Source organism: Natrix helvetica (genome assembly GCF_964273705.1).
Source record: "Natrix helvetica genome assembly, chromosome: 2".
NCBI lineage: Eukaryota > Metazoa > Chordata > Lepidosauria > Squamata > Natricidae > Natrix > Natrix helvetica.
The window spans coordinates 65,857,468-65,880,118 of NC_138552.1; the positions used below are offsets into that span (position 1 = coordinate 65,857,468).

General features: G+C 38.3%; 1 protein-coding gene across 1 annotated transcript in view; it reads right to left on the minus strand.

Annotated features, from left to right (window-relative positions):
* AOPEP (aminopeptidase O (putative)) overlaps positions 1 to 22,651 on the minus strand; it is a 236,328-nt gene that overhangs the window by 86,462 nt on the left and 127,215 nt on the right. Inside the window, exons 13-14 of the mRNA XM_081941620.1 lie at positions 7,497 to 7,559; positions 6,706 to 6,792 (exon numbers count right to left, since the gene is read on the minus strand). Of these exons, the coding sequence (XP_081797746.1) occupies positions 6,706 to 6,792; positions 7,497 to 7,559 (150 nt within the window). The remainder of the gene's footprint in view (positions 1 to 6,705; positions 6,793 to 7,496; positions 7,560 to 22,651) is intronic.

The window sequence follows — 22,651 nt, forward strand, 5'->3', positions numbered from 1 at the left end:
TTTTCCCCATTTTACCATTTTCCTTGCCACACCTGTCTAGTGAATCACTGCAAGTTAAATTAGTAACACTGTTGTTAAGTGAATCAGGCTTAACAATTCATAACAGTAGCAAAATTACAGTTATGAAGTAGCAATGAAAATAATTTTATGGTTGGGGGTCACCACAACATGAGGAACTGTATTAAAGAGTCGCGGCATTGGGAAGGTTGAGAACCACTGCTTTAGATCAACTGATGCAGACTTCTTCTGGCCCAGAGTCAAACTGGAGAACTTTTAAGCATCTGAAAACTACATTTGGTACATGTGTCTGAAGTCAGATGAACTCTAAACGTGTAACTCAGTTCCGAGTTATGCCTTTTGGGATATAGCAATAGTACCTACATTTATATATCACTTTACAGTGCTTTACAGCCCTCTTTAAGTGGTTTACAGAGTCAGCATATTGTCCCCTGTCAGAGTATGCACAGTATGACTACTATTTTGAGACAACCCAGGAGCAAAATACAGTACACAGAGGTTTTTGTCTTTCAAACAGTAGTTTATCTACAATGCATTTATGTATACACACACGTACTAGGCAAAACTAGACAATCAATCAATCTTCAACTATAACACGGAAGCACACACGGAGAGAGAAACCACCTTCACAGGGCCTCTCTTATATAGACAGCCTCTTAAAGTGATAACCCTGCTGACTCATTCTCATTGCATCATCTCAGTTTATAGCCTTGCAGCAGCTGGTCAGCTATTAAATCATCATTACCTTAACACCTCCGACAATTTGGGTCCTCATTTTACCGATCTCAGAAGGACGGAAGGCTGAGTCAACCTTGAGCCTGGTGAGATTGGATCTGTCTAATTGCAGACAGCCAGCAGTCAGCAGACTACTGCAGTACTGCACTCTAACACTGCACCACCCTGGCTCATCATTTGGATTAAGAAACACAACCTCCAAAAGAACTTTAAAAGGCTGCATTTATTTATTTAAAACTTATAGTAAGTCTGAATAGAGCAAACCTCCTATATGTTGCTTTTCAGATGCTGGAGGCAGCAAATTGATTAGGAAAAGAGGAGCAATTTGTTGACTTAACACTAAAGCAGCAATAAACACACATACCTACAGTATACACTACAAATTACCACAGCAGTTTTATTGGAAAGGAGTTGCACCCACCAGTCTGTTTTCCAAGCTCACTCCCTAAAGCAATACAGCATCAATAGAAGATAATATTTGTAGCTCAGGGTTAAACTGTGGGGTCCTTGGTGCCATTGGTGACGTTGCCAAGTTCGGTAATGAACATCTGCAAGAAAGCAACCAAACTCAGAGAACACCAAGGACCCCATAATGCAGCATAGCTAAACCAAATAGGAAGAGGCAGTTAGACTGACAACTTTGTAAATACTTCAACAGTAGTTCCATGACAATTAGCATGGGCTTGCAACGATCTACCCATGGCTGGCAGTGATGTATATTTACACTTTCCCTACTACAAGCAAATCAGTTCCATCCTCTGCAGCTCCTAGGAGCAGCTGATAAGCTTCCTCTGAGACAATATGTGTTCTCTTTCCTCTTTTGGACAACTTCTTCTTTCTCTCTCTACCTCTTTGAAACTCTCCGCCCAGCTTCAATAGACATCTCCAAAGTTCCATTAACGAAGGAAAGAAAACAAAATGTACTTCTAGGCTCTAGACTTAAAGGCAGCATACCAAGAATAGATGTATTAGAACAGCTATTTGCACGAATGACAGCACCACCAAATACCTTCCTACCAGGGCATCACCATCTGCACAAATTTTATTTATTTATACAATTTCTGTAGACGCCCAACTCAGCCAAGGAACTCTGGGTGGCTCCTAGTTTGACATGGTTTCGTGTTAACTGTAATTCATTAAAATGCTTTGAAGGAGAGGCACAAGCAACTAAAAAGCTAATTTTCCCTTCAAATAAAAGACCCGACACTTCTGTTGTCTGTCTTTCTTCAGTAAAACTTGTGTTTCACATTAAGGTGGTCTTAATCTTTCATGGAGCAGCAGGAAAATGGCTGCTGGCAATGAACCACGTTGATTAAGTGATGTAATTCTATGTATACTTCAAGTTACTCCCAACACATGGCTGTGCTAGTTGTGTGCTTTTTATTTTAAAAGGGTCATATCAGATTGGAGAAGAAATTGAGATTGTGTTTTAGTAATATTCCCGAAGGTCTTTAGACTCCCCCAAAATTATTTTACTGATGACATCGCTCTGTGAAACATATAAATGAGGCGGCCTTCTTTTTAAAAATGACACAATTTGAGTGGTTGAAAGCAGAACTATTCTGAAAAGATAAAAGATAACAGCAAATTCAAATCAAGAAAAAAAGCAGGTCTCATTTCCAAATATTATGGTCAACCTTTTCTTCATTCACATCCCTGAATTGGGTATTTTTCAAATTATTGACATGCAATTAATTTCAACAAAAGGAAAGTGACTTAAGACAACCTTTCATCACTTAAAGTATAGTATGAAACAATAAATAACCATGTTTTAAATTTCTGGCTTCAAAAATATGAAGGTAAGTAAATACTTTCTGTTTTTTGAATATATCAGTGTTATTCAATATCAAATAATATCTGGAAATTACCATATAACCCTAAAATACAACAAACGCAAAGCAACTATTGGCCTGCCTTAAAAAAAGGCCGCAAAATAACAAGAACTAAACAAAAGATATGCAATGCTCAAAAGAAACAACATATGTTGAAAATATATACATTTGATGCCAAATATAAGCTATTTCCATTAAGACTACATAAGACTACATAGTCATTTAAGGATCACAAAAAAGAGAAACAAATAAGCAAAAATAAAAATAAAAAAGAGCTCATATTTGAATATTTTATTGATTTTATTTTATTTTATTTTTATAGATGCTCATCTCAACAAGTTATTCTGGGCGGTGTATATCATAAAACATAAAAATCATTAAAACAATTGAAAATAAATATGCATGGTACCAAGCTAAACTGTTACGATGGATGTTAATACAACCAGGAAATGTACACACTAATTTATAGATGCAAACGTGAAAATAATAATTATACTGTCTATGTGTAATATGCAATAACCAAAAGTCTATGTCTTAATTCTTCTAAGGAAGAAGTGTTCACCTTTCCCCTGCTATGAAAGAGGCATTTTAAAACAAAATAATTTAGAATTGAGTATTTCTTTAGATTGTGAAATGCATTCTGAAAATACGAAGTCTAAGAGGATACCATTAAATGAGATATCTGTACTTACATATATTCCAGCTATCTGTTATGGTGTTCCCTTATTAAAACTGAGCAATTATTTTCTTAGTTTTTAATAATGTTTTTAAATTGAATGCCAATATGTTTAATCAATGATTACCTATTACTTTCAAATAATACTCAATCGCTATACATATTTGATAGCCAAATATTTAAATTACAATCCTTTTGTCTTTGTCCTAAATTAATATGGCATTTAAGTACGCCAGCTTTCCAAATTGGATGCCCAACAGATGTTTGCAATTAAATTTCCTACTGCTATATCCCCACTATATCAATTTAGTGGCTTGCAGTTGTAGGCTATCCTTCAATAATCTCCAAATTTATTTTAGGAACTCATTAGCATTATGGCTGGTCTCTTCATGAAGCAAAGAATAATATACAGTAAATATGTTAAGAAGTTCTTAATCTTGCCTAACTTTTCTTCCTATTTTATAACATGTTTTATAACGTGTTATCATAAAAAAGTATAGATTTAAATTAGATATCTCTTTTTTCAAAGATTTCAGGTTTTTCTCCTCAGCCTGACTTTACAACAATTTTGCTCATACTTTATTTTAGAATGTTCCTCCTTGTAATAGAAAGGCAAAGCCCAAGCTAATTAAAAGGTTCAAACACTAGACTGTATTCAACCGATCTGTACAAAAAAGAATCAATAGGAATAAAAAAGGGGAAAAATATGGAAGTGATAGAACTCAAGAAAGGGGGGGGGGGGGAGAAGAAAAAATAAGCAGTCAAGTATTAAGAGCTTGAAAAATAATTGGAAAAGAAAAGTCAAATCAGAGAAAGAAATAAAGTGAAAAAAGACTATCATATACAAGACAACAGGAAGTACAGTAGATCCTAAACTAGATAATTGAGCACAGCAAGCAATGTGACAACAAACAGAAGAGATAAAGGAGTAAACTGAAAAATAACGAAGAGGCAGGTTAAGATGGAAATTACCATTTAAATACCTGTACAAGCAAAGGCCCTTAGCTTCAGCAACTTAGAATTGCACTCACTGGTAATAGCCCATACTTTTCCAGGATTAGTCCTAATTATGTGATATCTTCGAGGCTTCTGTCCTACAACTTCTAATATGGGATAGCTATAAATTTATCATCTACTGAAACATACCCTCATAGTTCCAGTTCTTGGGAAAGTTTTTCTACGCTTCTGCTCCATGGAAATAATTTTTCAAAACATAGTAACCATGTTGAAGATCTTCCTTTTAAAAGTCACGAAAAACAACACTAAAGCTATAAAGCGTAAGATAGAAACAGAGATAAATTACGTTCAGTAATTTTAATGGTGTTGTGATGGCATAACTTTTGAAAGTCCTCACTATTTTTTTAATCTTCTTTATTAGCCTACCAATAAAGCAAATGTTTATCTTTTTCTACAATAATTGCTTGATGATAATTGTCTGAAACATTTATGAAATAACACCTGTCAATCAGAAGGGAACCTTATCTGGGAATTCTATTATTTCCTATTTTCTAGTATTTTGTTATTATCTAAAGATTTTTTAAATCAATGTTTTGTTTTGATTTGATTTAATGCAGGCTTTTAAAACTTCAGCTTAATGTCCCATTATAATAATATTCTACTGTTGTTCTTTAATATCCTCCTATTATTATTACTTATTATTTATAATTTTTAAACAAAGGCTAATATGGTCATCCCATTTTCAGGTCACAAACAGAACATAAATAAGTAAAATTCACACTTCTGGCCAAAAATACTGGACAAATTTCAGGGATCAGTGTTTAATCATTCTACAAAACAGATTGTTCCAGATTTTAAACCTTACCTATTTAAAACACTCAAATTCTAACTGCTTTCTGGTCAATAAATCACATGAGATACTATTCTGATAACCTTCTGTTTTCAGATTTCAGCACTGTGAGATCCATAACTCTTATACACATATTTATGTTAAAATAGCAGATGGTTATTTCTATACAAGAATAAACAAGTAACACTGTTCATCTACTTGATGAAACTATTGGTTATTTTACATTTCATTTTGTTGAAATACTAATTTTTGATCAAGACTTTTAAGTGAATCTGAACAAAAAGTGAAGTAGCATCTTAAATACAAATTGATTTACTATGCACGTCCAGTAAAAATTCCAGCTGAATATATTATATTGTGACAGTCTGTGTTACAACAGTAGTCAACTAATAGAAATTCAGAATATTATGACTTCATAAGTTTATTCTTCAATTGTCCATCTCTCCCCATGCCACATTCAGCTGTACTATTCAGAGATATCTGTCAAACAGAGCAATGTCCATACTAAGGCAACATAACCCTGGAGTTGGCACTCATATTAACAGCAAGAACTTGGCTACAGAAACAGTGATGATTCATCAGACTTTCTAGCTGTACTGTCAAGCTACAAAATAACATACTGCCTTTAAATCGTACTGAAGAAAGATATATAGCTTTTCAGTAGTTCAGCTTAATAAAGAAGCAATTCTGGTGTTAACAATTCTACAAACAGCTCAACATTGTTACTTACCAGCTTTGAACAACAACACAATTCACAACACAAGGCAGAGATGTAAAATTACTTGGAAGGAAGTTTCACGGAAATCACTAAAATTTAACTTTGTTGAAAAGAGTTCAAGGATAGAACTTTATCTAAATGGATTTGGCCCTCAGTATCATTATCAAGGAGTATAAGCCACACTTGCTGAGTAGGTCTCAATAAAATGCAGAAAATCACCAGTAAACCACCTTGCCAAAACTTTTCCATTTATTTAGTTATACATTGGGATTCCTATTTTTCATAGTAAGACAGGCATAAAAGACAACATATGTCCAGCAATATTGTTATTGAGAACAGAAAATGTAATTTAAGCAAACAAAAAAAAAAAAAAAACCAGACGCTGCCAGAACAACCCATATGTACATTCAACTTTACCAAGTAGTCCATCAAGCATTATTTAAACCCAATATCTATATATTTTTAAAAGAATGAAATCTTAGGAGCCTTATACATAATTAATACTGATTAATCCTAGCTGGGAAATTATTTTACCCTGAAAGTCATACATCAACTTCATATTTGCTACACTGCTTATTTCAAAGATACTAACCATGTTAGTTATTTGAATCAGAAGTGTTTAAAGGTTGCATGAGGAGGAAACAAAAACGCATTTTATTTTCCATAAACTCCTTTCTAAACTCTCCTTCACTATAAATAGAGCACCTAACCTATATTTTGCAGCTCTGTTCACAAATGGTGCTTCGCACAAGAATGCTTCCAGGAATAGTACTACATGAGTTACTCAATGGCACGTAATCAATACATTTCCATTTCACTAAAAAAAACCTCTTTTTTTTTTTAAAAAAAAGCATAATGCACCATAAAAACACAAATGACACAACACATTATGATCTATTAGATCACTAGGAGCCGGTACCTTTTGGAAAGTGACTTCTTCTGATCTTCGCCTTTTCCTCCGAGTGCTTTTTTTCAACCTCTGATTTATCTGAATCCATTTTACGACCTATATGTCAAAAACATACAGCTTTTTTAAGAAGACGCAACTTGAGTGCAATCACTCAGCATGAGTAAGAAACTATAAACAGACTCAAGATACAATTTTCCATTGCTTCACTGGAAGGGGGGGAAACTGGAGGGGGGGGGAACAGGAGAGAGAATGGGGAAGAGAAATACTGTTCCAGTCCTCAGTATCATGTTTAATCCATTTAGCTATTTCTTCCTGGTCAGAAAAGCTTTTTTCTCTCTATTCCCTCCACCACCTTCACCAAATGCAATAACTTCTGTCTGCTGTTATAATCTAGAGTAGCCCAGCAGAACATCTCTGTAGGATAAAAGAACCCTCAACTGTACCAAAAACGTTTGTGGAATTATTACAAAACTGCACCGGGGCGAAAAGTGATGATGGTGGAAGTGGAGAGGGAAAGATGCGATTTCTTCCAATAGTAACATATTCAAGGAGAGGAGCATTTTAAAAAGAATAAATCTCGGCGGCTCCTTCCTCGCCCCTCTAAATAGGGTGGGATTAAGGGGTCAAAATAACACGAAGAGGCAGCTTCTTCATGTCATTCCTCACGGATATAGCAATATCTCAGGATCGGAGGGCGGAGGCGGACAGAGATGCAAGCCCGAATCGGGGGGAAAATCATAACAATAATAATAATCCACGATCTAAAACTATCAGCTCCCAAGGGAAAGCGCCTCTTTTACCTCTTCTTTCACTTGCTGGGCTAGTCGACCTTCTTGCCAAACGCGGCTCTCTTCCAGCAAAAGCTAGATGGGGGAAGACAAAATAAAAGCGCAAGTTTATTCGAGGCGATCTGGACCGCAGAAAGAGAGAGAGAGAGAGCGCCCCGATCGTGGCCCCCGGTCACCGAGATCCCCCAAGATCCAGCACCTCCCAAAGCTCCAAGATCGGCTGCGACCTGAACAAAACTTTCCCCACCGCGCAGTCCGACTCGGGTGCCTGGGTGAGGGAATCGCTCTGCCCCGGCGGCGCTTCGACACACAAACACCCCCCCCCCCAAAAAAAAAGCCCGACGCCGCTGCCTTACAACGGCCGCCGGCTGCTCCCGCGGCGCACGAGGCTCGGGCTGTTTGTGTTTACCCTGGATAGGGCGGCCCCGGCAGCGGCACCAGCGAAGGGGTCCGGTCGCAAGAGACGGTTCCTTGCACCAGCACCCGCACCGCGCAACAGGCTGCAAGATCGCGGCTTCCTCGGGTTTTTCTTCGCCTTGCCGCGGAAGACGCGGAATCTCCTAAGGCAGCAAAAACACCTAAGGGAACAGGGGGGACCCCTTCCTCTCCCCCCCACGCCCTCGTGGTCCAGCCTCCGAAATCAAAGGGAGAGGGGGGGGCAGAGGAGGAGGAGGAGGAGCCTGCCTTAAGGGGATACTCCAGCCCGGTCGGCTTTGTTCGCGCCCCCGCCTCCCCCATCCCCGAAAGGTAACCTCGGAGGGGTGGGGAGCGGCTCTGGGCGGTGAACGTCACCGTTTCAATCGCGGAGCGTCTGCCTGTCTCCTGCTACGCCCCGTTCAACTTGCCTTGCGTAAAAGGCTCCGTTTGAAGTCGAGCGCTCCGAGCAACAGGCAACCGCCGCTTCCCCCCACCTCCCCCCCCCAAAAAACCTTGCCTGCTCCTCCACCCCCGGCTGACGTTTCCGCGCGAACGGCGTCGTCCAGGGCTGTCAGTTCTCGCTTGCACGCAAGGCAGCTGGATGGAAGGGGGATCGAGTGAGAACGGGGGGGGGGGGATCAACCTCTCCTAGGCCGAGTGTGGGGAATCCCTCGATCGCTGATCCCGGCTCGTCCACGGCTTGAATTCCTTCACTTGCCTTATTTTTTAATTTGGAGAGCGGGTTTCTCCGGACTTGAATGAAGGCAATGAAAATGAGGGTGGTTTTTTAGACTATGTTGCTTGGTTAGGGTGGGGGGCTCCTACTAACAAGGAGCGAGGGTACCCTTTCCACAGTCACACACGGGCATTCCTTAAGAGTTAGGGGGAACGAAGGGGCTTAAGAGAGGGCAGCGGAGATAAAGGTCGTTTGCATTTAGCCCCCCAAAAAAAGGAGGGGTTTCCCGGATTTCTGCCCTAAAACTCTGCAATTTAATACAGCGCTAGAGTCAATATTGCCAATGGAAACGTATGAGCTGAATTGACACTAAAATAATGGTAATAGACTTTTTTTCTCCTCAAGTTGCAGATGAATCAAATCATGAACGGATTTTTAAAGGGGCAAAAAAGTAAAACGAGGTAGTAGCTGGAGTAGGGACAAAATTCAATTTTACACCAGAAATGTCCTTTCTCCAGCATCCGCCTGCCTTCCTTTTTATCCCAAGCCGGAGCATTCAATAAGCAAGCATTCTAGCTGAGCATATTAAAAGGCAAGGAAGAATTTAAAACTTTCTTTTCCCAATAGTTCCTTGACCTCTGTGGAATCCAAAACCATATCAGATGAATTCCATGGAGACTCTGAAGTGCATCTTAAAAGCAAGCATTAAGTTTTGCTTTTTGCTACTGGACTCTTGCCATTTCTATTAGTCATGGCCATTCCACAGTTGATTCCTCCATTAAACTGCAACTTGGCAAAGCCTAAGCTTTGCTTTAAAGGCGCTACTCTACCCCCCTCCCCCATTTGTTTACTTGAGAGTAAATCCCACCAAACTTATTGAAGTATCATTCTTAAAAATTTGTCTACTGGTATGAAAATGTACAGGCACTAGGAGAGTAAAATGACTTTGAGAACACGTTAAAACAATTAACACTTTTGTGGGAAAGGAGCCATGTTAATCTATGGAGGCCAAACAATAAAAAAATCACAAATCTGATAGCACATACTAAATCACAAAATTGCAGAAGCTTCTTGGATGAAAGTAGCAGTTTTCGTAAATATTTACAGATGGAAATATCTGAAGCTTCAGAAAAAAAAAACCAAGGAAAATAAAAACCCAGGAAAGCCCACTTGTCCTTTGGGAAAAGCACCTTTGGGACAAATATGGCAGCACCTTTTCTGACTACTAAGTTATGTAAAAAGACATATGTTGTGAACTTTCAGCATTAGTCAGAAAAAGTGCTACTATATTACTGATGTAGCTTGATTCTATAATTGTAAAAAAAGCAAGCAAAGAAAGAATCAATCAATCCTCCAAGATAATTATATTTAGCATGATATTTTCTGACATAGGTATATGCATAAACTCATGCTCTCACAAAAATTTGACTGATGTATCTATACATTCTGGGAAAGAAAGTTTCTTAAGTTTTTAGATTTAGATCAGAGCATATTTTCTTCTACGTGAAATTAGATGCCATTTACGAACAGATGTCAAAACATAAATGTGTGCCGAGTGAGCTCACTAAATCTTGACCATCACTTTAGCTTTATTGTTTTTGGTTTTTAAAAAAGACATTGGCCTGCCCCTATTTTTACTACCACAATAACCTTCTTTCAAGATCAAAAGCTTTAGATCAAAGCCAAGCTCAAACTCTTTGTTTTAAATAGAAGCAATATTGCCATGAAATATATTATTCAAAGCAAAATATTTTAAAGGAGATATTATGACGGGCAAAAAAACTTCTAGATTTTTTTACATTTGGGCTAATCCATCTGTAAACGTCTATGAAAACTGCTACTTTGAATTATTCAGCACTTCCATTGGCAAATATTATTTAGGAAAATATTTGTTAACACAAAGGAGGCATCTGTTTAAATTATATGTACATTTACTCCAAGAGACAACTTTCTGCAATTGATCCACTCTTTTGCATAATATAATATACATGCATTCATGTACATAAAATGATTACTAGCCTCTTTTAATAGTACCCCCAAATATATGAGATGATGAGATAGGGGGTCCCAAGCAGTGCTGATCAATTGTAGTTTCCATCTTATGGAAATTAGACTAGCACCTTCAATGTTTGCATATCAAAAGTTACTAAAAGCAAACCTCTTCCAGAAAGTCTTAGGAACTAGATCTTAAAGTGTCTCAAAAGTGCTTTTTCAAAAAGCAACTGGACAAAGTTCTTTCCTTGAGTAAGAAGAGCCTGGAAGACTGAGAATCTCCACAGACATCGTAGCTATTATATTATGGTAGATTTGTCTCTATCTTCATTTAGTGTTTTTTGAAAGTCATGTTTTATATTTTTATGATGTAAACTGCTGACAGTAATTGCTGAGGTCAGAAATATAAAAATACAATGAATAATATATTGTATTACATTATCTATTAAAGTTCATGAGATAGTGCTGTCTATTCAGATGACCTAGACTTGACTATTTTGATGTAAATTACTATGATACAGTAAACTTTAGAACTTGGGAACAGGAGATCTAGGTTTAAATGCCCATTAATAATATTTGCTGTGTAACTTTGAACTGTTTTTTTTTTTTTACTTTCAGACCAATCTATTTTATAGAATTTTTGCCAAGTTATGTTTGGACATGAAATCTATAGTACCTTGAGCTCTTAAAGGGAAGGAGGGTAAAAATCTAACAAATAAGAATAAGAAAAGCAATTGTTGCATTTCATATCAGTCTTCTACCACTAATTCAGGATATAAGAATATATAGACACTTGATGGATCAATACAAAACCTGTGATTGGCCTACAAGGGCCAATAAAAGATGCCTGAAAAGTTCACAATAGAGCCTTACAACATCACTGATAGAACATTCTCTTGCATCATCTGCAGCTATCACAATTAGTAGCGATTGAATGAACTTCCGTGGGTCCTCCATATTATGTAATTACTAGTTACTCTATAAGCTTCATGATTCAAAAGAATTTTAATCTAGAAAGAGAAAATAGACTATGCAAGGCCCAATTTGCTGCTGTATTAAACAAGCTCATATATTCTCATTTCATGTATAAATGTATACCCACAAATAAAGTGTAATAGAAAGAACTTTTATATTATTGTTATGATGCAAGGCTTTCCAAAAATATCACCAGATGGTGGTAAAATTTATGACTACCAGATAACGAAAGTCAACAGAGAAATTAAACAATAATTCAGGGTGTCTCAATGACTATCAATTGGCTATTAGATTCAAATGCTGATTTGAAAAAGAAACCTAATTAAGAAAACAGATCTATGTATAAATGTTTATATAGTATGTTAAGGATGTGCTACAGATACAATATGCTCATTAAGTATGTGTAAATATTTAGAATATATATGAAGTGCAAGCAGTTTTCAACCACAGTATTCTAATGTTAAACGCTGAAGATACAGATTAATATTCCTTCACCAAATCAATTTAACCTTACAGAATGAAGCAAGAGCAATGTTTTATGTGAGATAGAGATAGATAGATGATAGATAGATGATAGATAGATGATAGAGAGAGAGAGAGCGCTGTGTGATAGCTGCTCTACTGTCTCTCTGGGCAACTTGTTTCCCTTTTGAAATTATGTTACATTTAATCAGAATCTTCTTTCCTGTATCAGGATACAAAGAAATTATTTCTCCGTATCCTGCACTCTGGAATGAAAGAGATCAGATGTTAGTCTTCTTTGTGGCATCATTGCAGATACAAATAGTCCTTGCTTAATGTCAACTCGCTCAGCAACCATGCAAAGTTACAACAGCACTGAATGAGGGGTACTTAGGACGGGTCTTCGTAGCGGCAGATGTTACCGGATCCCTGTAATGGTCACATGATCATGATTTGGCCACTCTGACTCAAAATTGCAGCCTTGCAATTCACAGTATGGCCATTCATGACCTTCACTGCCAGCCTCCGACAATCAAAGTCTGTGAGGAGACTGGCAGAAGGTTGTGAATGGTGATCACGTGACCAGGAATGCTGCATTGTAGGTAAATCCCACATAACTGCAGCATTCCCGGTCACATTTGCCGCCTTCTGCCAGCTTCCCCACTGACTGCTTGTTGGATGCTAGCGACTGGGCCGCCAGAATTGCCACTGTAAGTCAAGGTGGTCCCATCCCATGACATCATGCAACAGAGTTCCTGGGCCAATTATCTTTGGTAAGTGAGATCAAGAATACTCTCACTTCCTCCCTCAAGGCTTTGATCAAGGTTAAATATACCTGTCTCCTTTTATCTTTTTAGACTTTAGTTTTCTAATCATTCTTAGTGTCTTCCCTAGACCTGTTGCAATTTTCTGAAGCTTTCTTAAAATGTGATACTTCGAACTTTCGATTAAAAAATTATGTTTGTTTACACAGAAGAAAACTGCATTTGTCACTTTCGATGCATATTCGGTTTGTCATTAATTACTATTGCAAAAAAAATTTTTTTACAAATATCATTCCCAAGCCAGGTATCCACTATCTTTTATCTCTCTGCCTTTGATTTTTGTTTCCAAAATAAAAACTCTGCACTTATCGGTGTTAGATTTCACATATTTACATTCAGCTCATTTCTTTAATCTATCAAGGACATTCAGAATCGTATTCCTTCCTTCTAGATATTCATATGTCATTCAATTTTGTGTCATCTGCAAATAAGAAAAGTATACCCTTCACTTCTTCAGCCAAGTCATTAATGACAATACTGTATTGATATATAAAAGATCAATATATTACATTGTACACGGCAGCTACAGTATATTGGTCTACAATTTGATAAGGAATCATTGATGAGCATTCTGAGTGTGATAGTCTACATGGAATATGATTGTCATTTCCAACCCATTCAGCTACTCTTAAAAGCCAGAGAGAGAGAGAGAGGGAGGGAGTGGGAGAGAGATTGCTCAAAACAGGTTTACAACTAAAAAGCCAGTTTGGTATAGAGGTTAAGGTTTCAGACTGGAAACTGGAGACCATGACTTCTAATTCTGGCCCTTTGGTATATAGCCAGTTGGGTAACTTTGAGTTAGTCAGTTTTTTACAGCCTTAGGAAGGAGGCCATGGCAAACCCCTTTTGAAAAACCTTGCCAAGAAAACTGCTGGGACTTGTCCAGGCAGCTTCAAAGAACCAGGCACGATTGAAAATAAAAAAGAGGGTGCTAGTAGTGAATATGTCCTCACACAAAATATGCTGGCATCCTAGAAAGATATTCAGACTTAAGGCTTAGAATCCAATGGAAATGTGGTTAATAGCACATACAAGACAAAAATATGACTCAGAACTTACAAGTTTCTTCATGTTCTAATTAGTTTTTATGATGAAACGCGCTGGGGTATAATGTAAAAATGTTGGGATTTTGCTTCTATTTTCTTATGCTCTGAATTCTAAGACTGTAGCATAATGTAAAATGCTTTCACACGGCACGCATGAATCTTTAAACATAATCAGTTATTTTTGGAATTCTTATGCAGCTCACTCACAATTCTTTTTAGCATGTCTCAATGACCACCCAAAAACAGTTTTAGGCATATTCAATAGAGCAGTTCTAGTAAAGATTCAAACAGCTGGGCCTCTGAGTAGCTGGAGCATACCAAAACATTAAAAAGCTTTATCCACCACCAGGCCAAACAAAATGTCTAACCCTATTTAAATGAAATTTGAGCTTTTCATACTACATGCCTGAAAAATTCTCAGCTTTATTCAATAGCTGGGTAGAGTCTGATTCAGAGCAGAACTACATGTCAGATGTATACACTCTGCCCTTTTAATAAAATGCAGGACTATTGTTGCTTGTTTACCTGTTCAAAATCGGACAACCACACCCAGTAAAGAAATGGCCGACTTTTCTTTTTCCTTTTCAAAAATTTATCTTTAAAAAAAACACCATGACATTAATTATTGGTAATGCTTTAAATATGAGCATTCCTATCAAAATCTATCGAAGATAAAAGCTGAGGGAAGTTTTATTTGTTTTGTCCTGGTGCTTTCAGGTCAGAGTTGATTTTGGTAACTGCCTAGAGAAGTCCCTCCAGTTTTCTTGGCAACATTTTTGGAAGTAGTTTGCCATTTCCTCCATCCTAGGGCTAAAAGATAGTGACTGGCCCAAGGTCACCCCACTAGCTGGCCACCTAGTTTTTGGGTCTCTGCCGTGCATGCACAGGGGATGGGGAGTGTGGGAGTACAGGTAGTCCTCAAGTTACAACCACAATTGAGCCCAAAATTTATGTTGCTAAGTGAAACGTCTGTTAAGTGAGTTTGCCCCATTTTGCTATTTTTCTTGCCACAGTTGTTAAGTGAATCATTGCATTTGTTAAATTAGCAACACTATTATTAAGTGAATCTGGCTTCCCCATTGACTTTGCTTGTCGGAAAGTCACAAAACCTGGTCACATGACCCCCCCAGGACACTGCAACAGTCATAAGTATGAACCAGTTGCCAAGCATCTGAATTTTGATCACATGAGCATGGGGATGCTACAAAGGTCGTAAGTGTGAAAAATGGTCATATGTCACTTTTTTCAGTGCCATTGTAGCTTTGAATGGTCATTAAATGAACTGTTGTAAGTCAAGGACCACCTGTAGTAGTCAGTCTTCTGATTTCTAGCCTGACTCCTTAACCTTTTCACCAAACTGATTCTGCTGATATTTTTATCAGCTCAAGATAAGCTTAGACAAATATGTGTGCAATCTTTTATTTTCTCTAGTATATTTCAAGAGAACGCTACAAGCTATAGGGAATGCGAAAGGATGGTGGTATTCAAATCAGCAGTTTGCATGTGTAAAGACATTAAGGTTTATTGTTTCAGAAGAGAGCTGAGATAGAAGGAGCAATTGCAAGGGACAAATGGGAGAAGCAATTCCTCCATCTTTGAAAGTACCCTAAGATCCTAGGCTAGTGATGGCTAACTTTTTTGTCGTCGTGTGCTGAAAGCGCACCTGCGCACCAGGGGTGGGTTCTGACAGGCACTACTGCCAGGTCACTCGTGTGCGTGCTATGTGCATGTGTTTGATGCAAGCTGCACGCGAATGCGCAGTGCAATTAAAATTCTTCTGCACATGTGCAGGACTGAAAAAACAAGAACACTATCAGTTCAACTGAACTGGTCTGAACTGATAGGAACCCACCACTGGCGCGCACCCATAATGCTATATATGCACTGTGCGCCCCTGCATATGTGCGTGTGACTCCCCTATGTGCACTCTGCCACAGCACATGCATTTGTGACCACCCCCACGCTCCCCCTGCCCCCACACATGCACATGCAATGCCTTGCACTCTTCCCATCCTCAGTGCATGTGTGGCAGAGACCCCAAAACTATCTGGCCAGCGGGAGGCGCATGTGCATGTGCAGTAGAGCTGAACTGGGCAACAGTTCACGTGCCTGCAAGGAGAGATCTGCGTGCCACCTGTGGCAACCATGCCATAGGTTTGCTATCACGGTCCTAGGCCATTTCCCACCAATGGCAATATACCTAGTTGCTTTGACCAAACACATCTACATTATAGGCAGTCCTTGACTTACAACCAATTCCTTTAGTGACTGTTCAAAATTACAACAGCACTGAAAAAAGTGACTCGTGCCATTTTTCATATTATATGACTGTTGCAACATTACGCAATCAAAATCCGTAATGCTTGGCAACTGGCATGATGTATTTATGATTGTTTCAGTGTACCAGGGTTATAATGATCGCCTTTTGCAACCTGCTGTCAAGCAAAGCCAATGGAGAATCCAGATTCACTGAACCACCATGTCATTAACAACTGCAGTGAATCACTTAACAAGTGTGGCAAAAAAAGGTCGCAAAATGGGCCAAATCTCAACAACGGTCTTGCTTAACAATGGAAATTTTTGGCTCACATTTTTGGTCGTAAGTCAAGGACTACCAGTGCCTGCATTTGGGGCCTGGTTTAAAAGAAACATATGACCCCCTTCTATCAACAGTTCCATTGGCTAAGAATTAACAGTTCTCCTTACGACTTACATAAATCTATTTTGATAAGAGACCAGGATATTTGGAAACCATTCTCACCAATATACTCAAATTTAACATCCCTCAGAGAAGCTCTTTTATGTCTTCTGTTGGAATCCAGGAGGTTTCTCACTGGTTGCCCACAAGTACTTCCACTTTCTATAAAGAGAGGTTAGTTCTATTATTTTTCTCCCTGAATCCATTTTTATTCTGACAGATGTTTGATTCATAAGCCCCCTTGCTTCCGAAAGCAAGTTTTGAACATTATTATTTCTTTGTGTATTTATTTGCTACATTTACATGTTTTAATTACTACTTTCTTCTGTGATCTATCTAATTGTGATTAACCGAATTGTAGGCACTGCATCCAAAACTATTTTACCGAGAAAGCCCCAATGAGCAAAATTCCTGCTATTCTTACTCATAGATCTTCCTGTCGTGATAATTGCAACTTAGAACATTGTCTGAAAGTGCATCATGCAATAATCATGTTAAAGCTAAATAGGCTTCACCATGGTCAGTTGATAGACGAGAGAGCACTTACGTATGTTTATATACACTCATAAATATAAAAATGTACTGGACTGCTCTAGTTTTTCATGAGGAAATAGCTGTAGGCCTAGTTTTGGAGAAGGATAATACAATTGAGCCCAAAATTTATGTTGCTAAGTGAGAAATTCACTAAGTGAATTTTGTCCCATTTTACGATTTTTTTTTTGCCACATTTGTTAAGTGAATCACTGTAGTTGCTAAGCTGGTAAGTGAATATTGCTTCCCTATTGCTCCCTATTGTCAGGAGGTCTCAAAATGGGATCATATGACCTGGGATACTGCAATGGTCGTAAGTATGAGTCAGTTGTCAAGCGGCTGAATTTTGATCACATGACCATGGGATGCTGCAGCAGTCGTAAGTGTGAAAACCGGTCTTATGTCACTTTTTTTCAGTGCTCTTGTAACTTTGATCGAACTGCTGTAAGTCAATGACTACCTGTACAGTATATGAAGCTATCTTCTAATGAGCAAGCTACTTATTTATCTAGCCAAGAATGTGCTTATTTTAACTGGCAATGGTTTTCCCATGATCTCAAGTGGAGTCTTTCATAGCATCTGCCAACTGTTGGTATGTAGGTATGATGTTTGTAACCCATGGCACTAGGCACTGATCATGAACCCACTACCGCCAAGGCTTGTGCTATAGTTACTATGGACCTCTCACCCTACCCCCAAAATTTAGTGGCCAACCTGTCAATCTAATAGTTCTGAGTGCACTTCAATTTCTTTCCATTGAATGCATTAGGATCTGCCAGTTCCCAATGAATGGTATTGCCCCTTTTCTTCCCGTTCTTCATTTATAATGGAATAAACTGAATGCTTCCCTGAGTTTTAGAAAAAGGCACTAGCTCATATAGGGTTATACAAACCAGCAATTTTAAAAAGTGCAAGTCACTTATTAATGCATTTCTAAGTTGCAATCTTGCATAAGCAAAAAGAGTCATTGAACTTTATAGCAGAGATGCTTAGTGTTGTCTTTTTATTGTCTTATATTCTTTGTGCATGCCTTTTGGTTAGAAAGTACTGTGAATATGATTTAAATATGGTCATAAACCTTTCTAACACTCCCTCATAGCTCAAGATTTCTGCACATTTCCAGGTAGAGAGGATAAAATAACATGGGAGGGAGGGAGGGAGGAGGGAAAGAGAGGGAGGGAGGGAGGGAGGGAGGGAGGGAGGGAGGGAGGGAGGGAGGGAGGGAGGGAGGGAGAGAGAGAGAGAGAGAGAGAGAGAGAGAGAGAGAGAGAGAGAGAGAGAGAATATCCCAAATTGGAAGTATGTTTAGCAATTACTGTGGAAATTGTAAAATCCTTCTTAATTAAAGCAAGATTTTAATCAAAGTCTAAATGGATGCAATATAACCATCTTCTCTTACAACTGTTAAATATTTCTAGCATAAAAACCTAAATGTGTTTTTATGTTTTACAACTGATCCAGGTCAGAACCGTAGAAGCCAGTAAGCTTTTTAAAAAGTGAGGGTTTTCCTCCTGAAATAGTTAAGTCGTATGTGCTTACAGTATTTCCAGAATCAATAAAAGCCTGCCATTGGTTGGCATCTTTATATATCTATTGTACCAAAAATGTCTCAGCTTCAGTCCCTCAAGGAGGTCTTCCAATGCTGAAAAACAGTCAGCACTCAGCCTCTGGGAAATTGTACCGCTTGAAGTGAACTCAGCTGCCCTCCTTTATTGGCATGCCAGTAGGCTTGGGAAAATGAAAACCAAGGCAAAGAGCTTGAAAGGCGTGGAGTACAAAGACTTTTAGTAAATTGATATAGTAAAAGTTTCTCTGAGATAGACAGGCAATCCATTACCATGCAAAGATGTGCTGCTTGAATTACGGGATGGGATGTCTCTTCTTCCTTCTCGGGGAACTGAGAATAGGCACTGGAAGCCAAAGCTGATTACAATTTTTCTTCAGAGTTACTTCTACACATGGGTAGGTGGGCTTCAAAAATTTTAGCAAGGGGTTCTCTTCCCAATTGCTGGGTGGGTGCGGCCCTGGTGGCTTCCTGCACCACAGCGGGCAGGGGGGCATTTCTGCCCTCATTGGGCTCTGGAGGCTTTCTTTGAGCCTCCGGGAGGGCAAAAACAGCCTCCCCAGGCTCTGAAGGCTGGAAACGGGCCCATTTCTGGCCTCCAGAGCCTGGGGAGCCAGAAATGGGCTCATTTACAGCCTTCCTGAACTTCTGGTATGCTCGTTTTTTTGCCTTCCCTAAGCCTTCATGTGCGCCCTTCACTTACCTGCATCCAAAACGGCCCCTGTGGGGACTTCTGGAAGGGGCAGGACGGGGAGGGTGGGATCAGCCAGGAGTGGAATTTGGGGGTTCTCCAAACTGCACAGAATCTTAGCTAGAGGTTCTCCCAAACCCCTGCGAACCCCCAGCAACCCACCCCTGCTTCTACATTTACACACTATATCAGCCACCAAGTAAACAGCAGAATGGTTGGAAGTTGCGTCTACAGCATTTTGCTTGTTTATTACTGCATGCAGAGACCAGGGAAGATATTCCAATCAAATTTGAACCTCAGGTAACATTGTTCAAAAGGAAAAGTATTATCAAACTACATATTTCTTCCTTTCCTTCTCATGTTGTTTTGGATGGCCAAAAGTGTGTGTGTGTGGGAGGGGGGGTTGGTCATCAAGACAAGAGCTAATTCATAGCTAATATTTTTTGCTCTCAGGATCTTTTTGCAAAGCGCAAATTAAAATAGGCTTGTACTATGCAGTGGGTCAGCTTTATTAGAAAAGATCACATCCCTATTTAAGAAAGACCTTTCCTTCCTCTTCTGGGCTTCCAGACCTTTGAATATGTGGGTGGAAGAGTAGGAACTTGGGAATGTGAATTTGATCCAGCATTGACCAGCCAGGCAGCAAACTCTTATTGTTCTGGAGATACCAAACATACTTCCTTTCTACTAGGGGCAAATCCAACCATTCTGTGCATAACTTAGCTTTTATGCTCAGCAGTGTGATTAACAGGAAAAAGACAAGACACAAAGAATATTTAAGCTTTGTTATAGCTCGGTAAACAATTTCTTATGAGCTATTTTCATGGATTCTTTCCTATTTTCATATTTCAGGTCCTTGTATACTGTATAAAGCTGCTTCCACTATCAATATTGTGTAACTATTCCTGAGTTTCTAAGGAACCCCAAACTTTTTTAAACTAGATTTTTGGCTATATGGTGCTGGTTTTAAAACTCTCTGTACAAATTCACAGTAAAAGCTCATTCATTAACCTACAGTATGTCTGGAAATGCCAACATTAGTTACAGGTCAGTGATACATCAAGCTTCAGAATTACGGTAACTTTCTCTTGAGAGCAGCTATCAACACCAGACCTGATAGGAGTTGAATAGGCAAACTGTAAAGCTTCAATGGAGCAGAAAAAAATAGGAAATAGTCTCCAAATGAGGGGTTGTAGCATACTCTTGCTAGGTGAAAGAGCTGTACCACCAATTTTTAAACACTGCACTTGACCTGCAGAAATAGAGGCATCTCCTTAAGCTTGCATTACTTTCACTTTCCTCATCAAGGTATATTCTTCATCAAGATAAATGACATTAAAATAGGAGCAAAAGAAACAGAAGAAATATAAATGATCTAGAAAGATCAGTACTACTCTACAGCTGACAATCACTTTCAGAAATAAAGTCCGAATTTGTTTATGCTAGAGGATGGAGTAAAGAAAATTAATGCTGGGGACAAATCCAAATACTAAAAATGGCCCCCTATAAATATCATGCATTCATCAGTAAACTTATAAATAAATAAATAGATTTTTTTATTTGATGAATACGTTCTCTAAAATCTGTAAGGTTGGTTTATAATAGTGCAATTAGAAAATAATAATATGTAGCCTATTGTCTCCAATTATGGCTGAAGACAATTTTCCCCAATCATCCTGAAACATTCCAAAGCCAGGCTAAACCAAATTAGACATTTGCTGTGAAGATTGGTAATCAGTTACTACAGCTTACTGTATAGATAATGAAAGAACAAAACCTTTTGTGAATATCTCTTAGGAAAAACATTTTGTTATTATATCTGGATGGATGCCATTTGCTTGTTTTTCATTATTTCAAATGTAATTGAACATGGAGCTGAAAAATCTCAGTCTAACTAGCAGAGTTCACTGAGAGTGAATAATCTGGAAATGCTTTTTCATTTAAACACTGTAGCTATGATTTTTAAAAAAATGTTTAAATGTGAAGTTTACTTAACCTGAGTTTGTTATATTTTATAATAATACTGCTAATCACTTTGAAATTAACTACCGACACTTTGGCATGATGACCAAAAATATTCTAAATAGGAAACTTTATTTATCAAAGATAAGAATAAATAAAAATTCAAAAAAAAATAGTAGATTGAAATATTTAAATCAAGTCTTGCCAAGCATCTGGTATCATCTGAAAATGATTCTGCAAAATGACAGAAAATTCACAAACATATTTAACTTGTTCTGGGAAAGGGACATGTTCCTGAGCGCTTCAATTTTCCTAAGAGATATTCACAAATATCTGGATACCCCAAAGCACTTTATTTTTTTGAGCTCTATTACCATAGTTCAAGAAGGAAAAGAAAATGTTTTATGATTGGCCCTAAATGGATTGGATTAACTGAACAAATATCTCTCTTTACCATATTTATTCAAGGTTATATTTCAGGACATTCTCCAAGTGATCTCTAACCTTCAAATAAGATAGAATGAAAGTCTTAGACTACCTCCCTTTCATTATTTAAATTACTATTGTTGTGTTCTCACAAAAAGACTTGAGAGTAAGTTGCAATTTCAATTTCTTTATTACACGACACACCTCACTTCTCTATTTTGCTTCCCTTCCCACCAGAGGTGGTATTCAGCAGGTTCTGACGAGTTCTGGAGAACCGGTAGTGGAAATTTTGAGTAGTTCGGAGAACCGCTATATACCACTTCCGACTGGCCCCACCCCCATCTATTTTCTGCCTCCCACGTCCCAGCTGAGCTGAAGGGAATGGGATTTTGCAATAAACTTCCCCTGGAGTGGGGAGGTAATAGAGATTTTACAGTATCCTTCCCCTACCACGCCCACCAAGCCACACCCACAGAACCGGTAGTAAAAAATTTTGAATGCCACCACTGCTTCTCACTCTTCTCTAAGATCTCCCTCTGCCTGTCTGCTGCAATTTTTCTTCAGAGTTGTATTAATACACTACAACTATTCTGCTATAAAAGAGAGAGAGAGAGAGAGAGAGAGGAAATTATCCATTAAAACTTTCCTCTCCCAGGCAACAAAAGCTGATGTTAGAGCATTTTAAGATGGCTAATTAAGAAAGTAAATCTGAAGCTAATCAGATTTAAAATTTTCAACTTGGATCAATAGCAAGTAATATAAAGTGGATTGATGTTGTGAAGAAGTGATGTATTTAAACTACAAGGGTCTTCACTACTGCTTTTCTGTATATTTCATTACAAAAATAGTTATTTATTTGTAAAATTTATAATTGCAACCCATCTTACTTCAGGTAACTCTGGC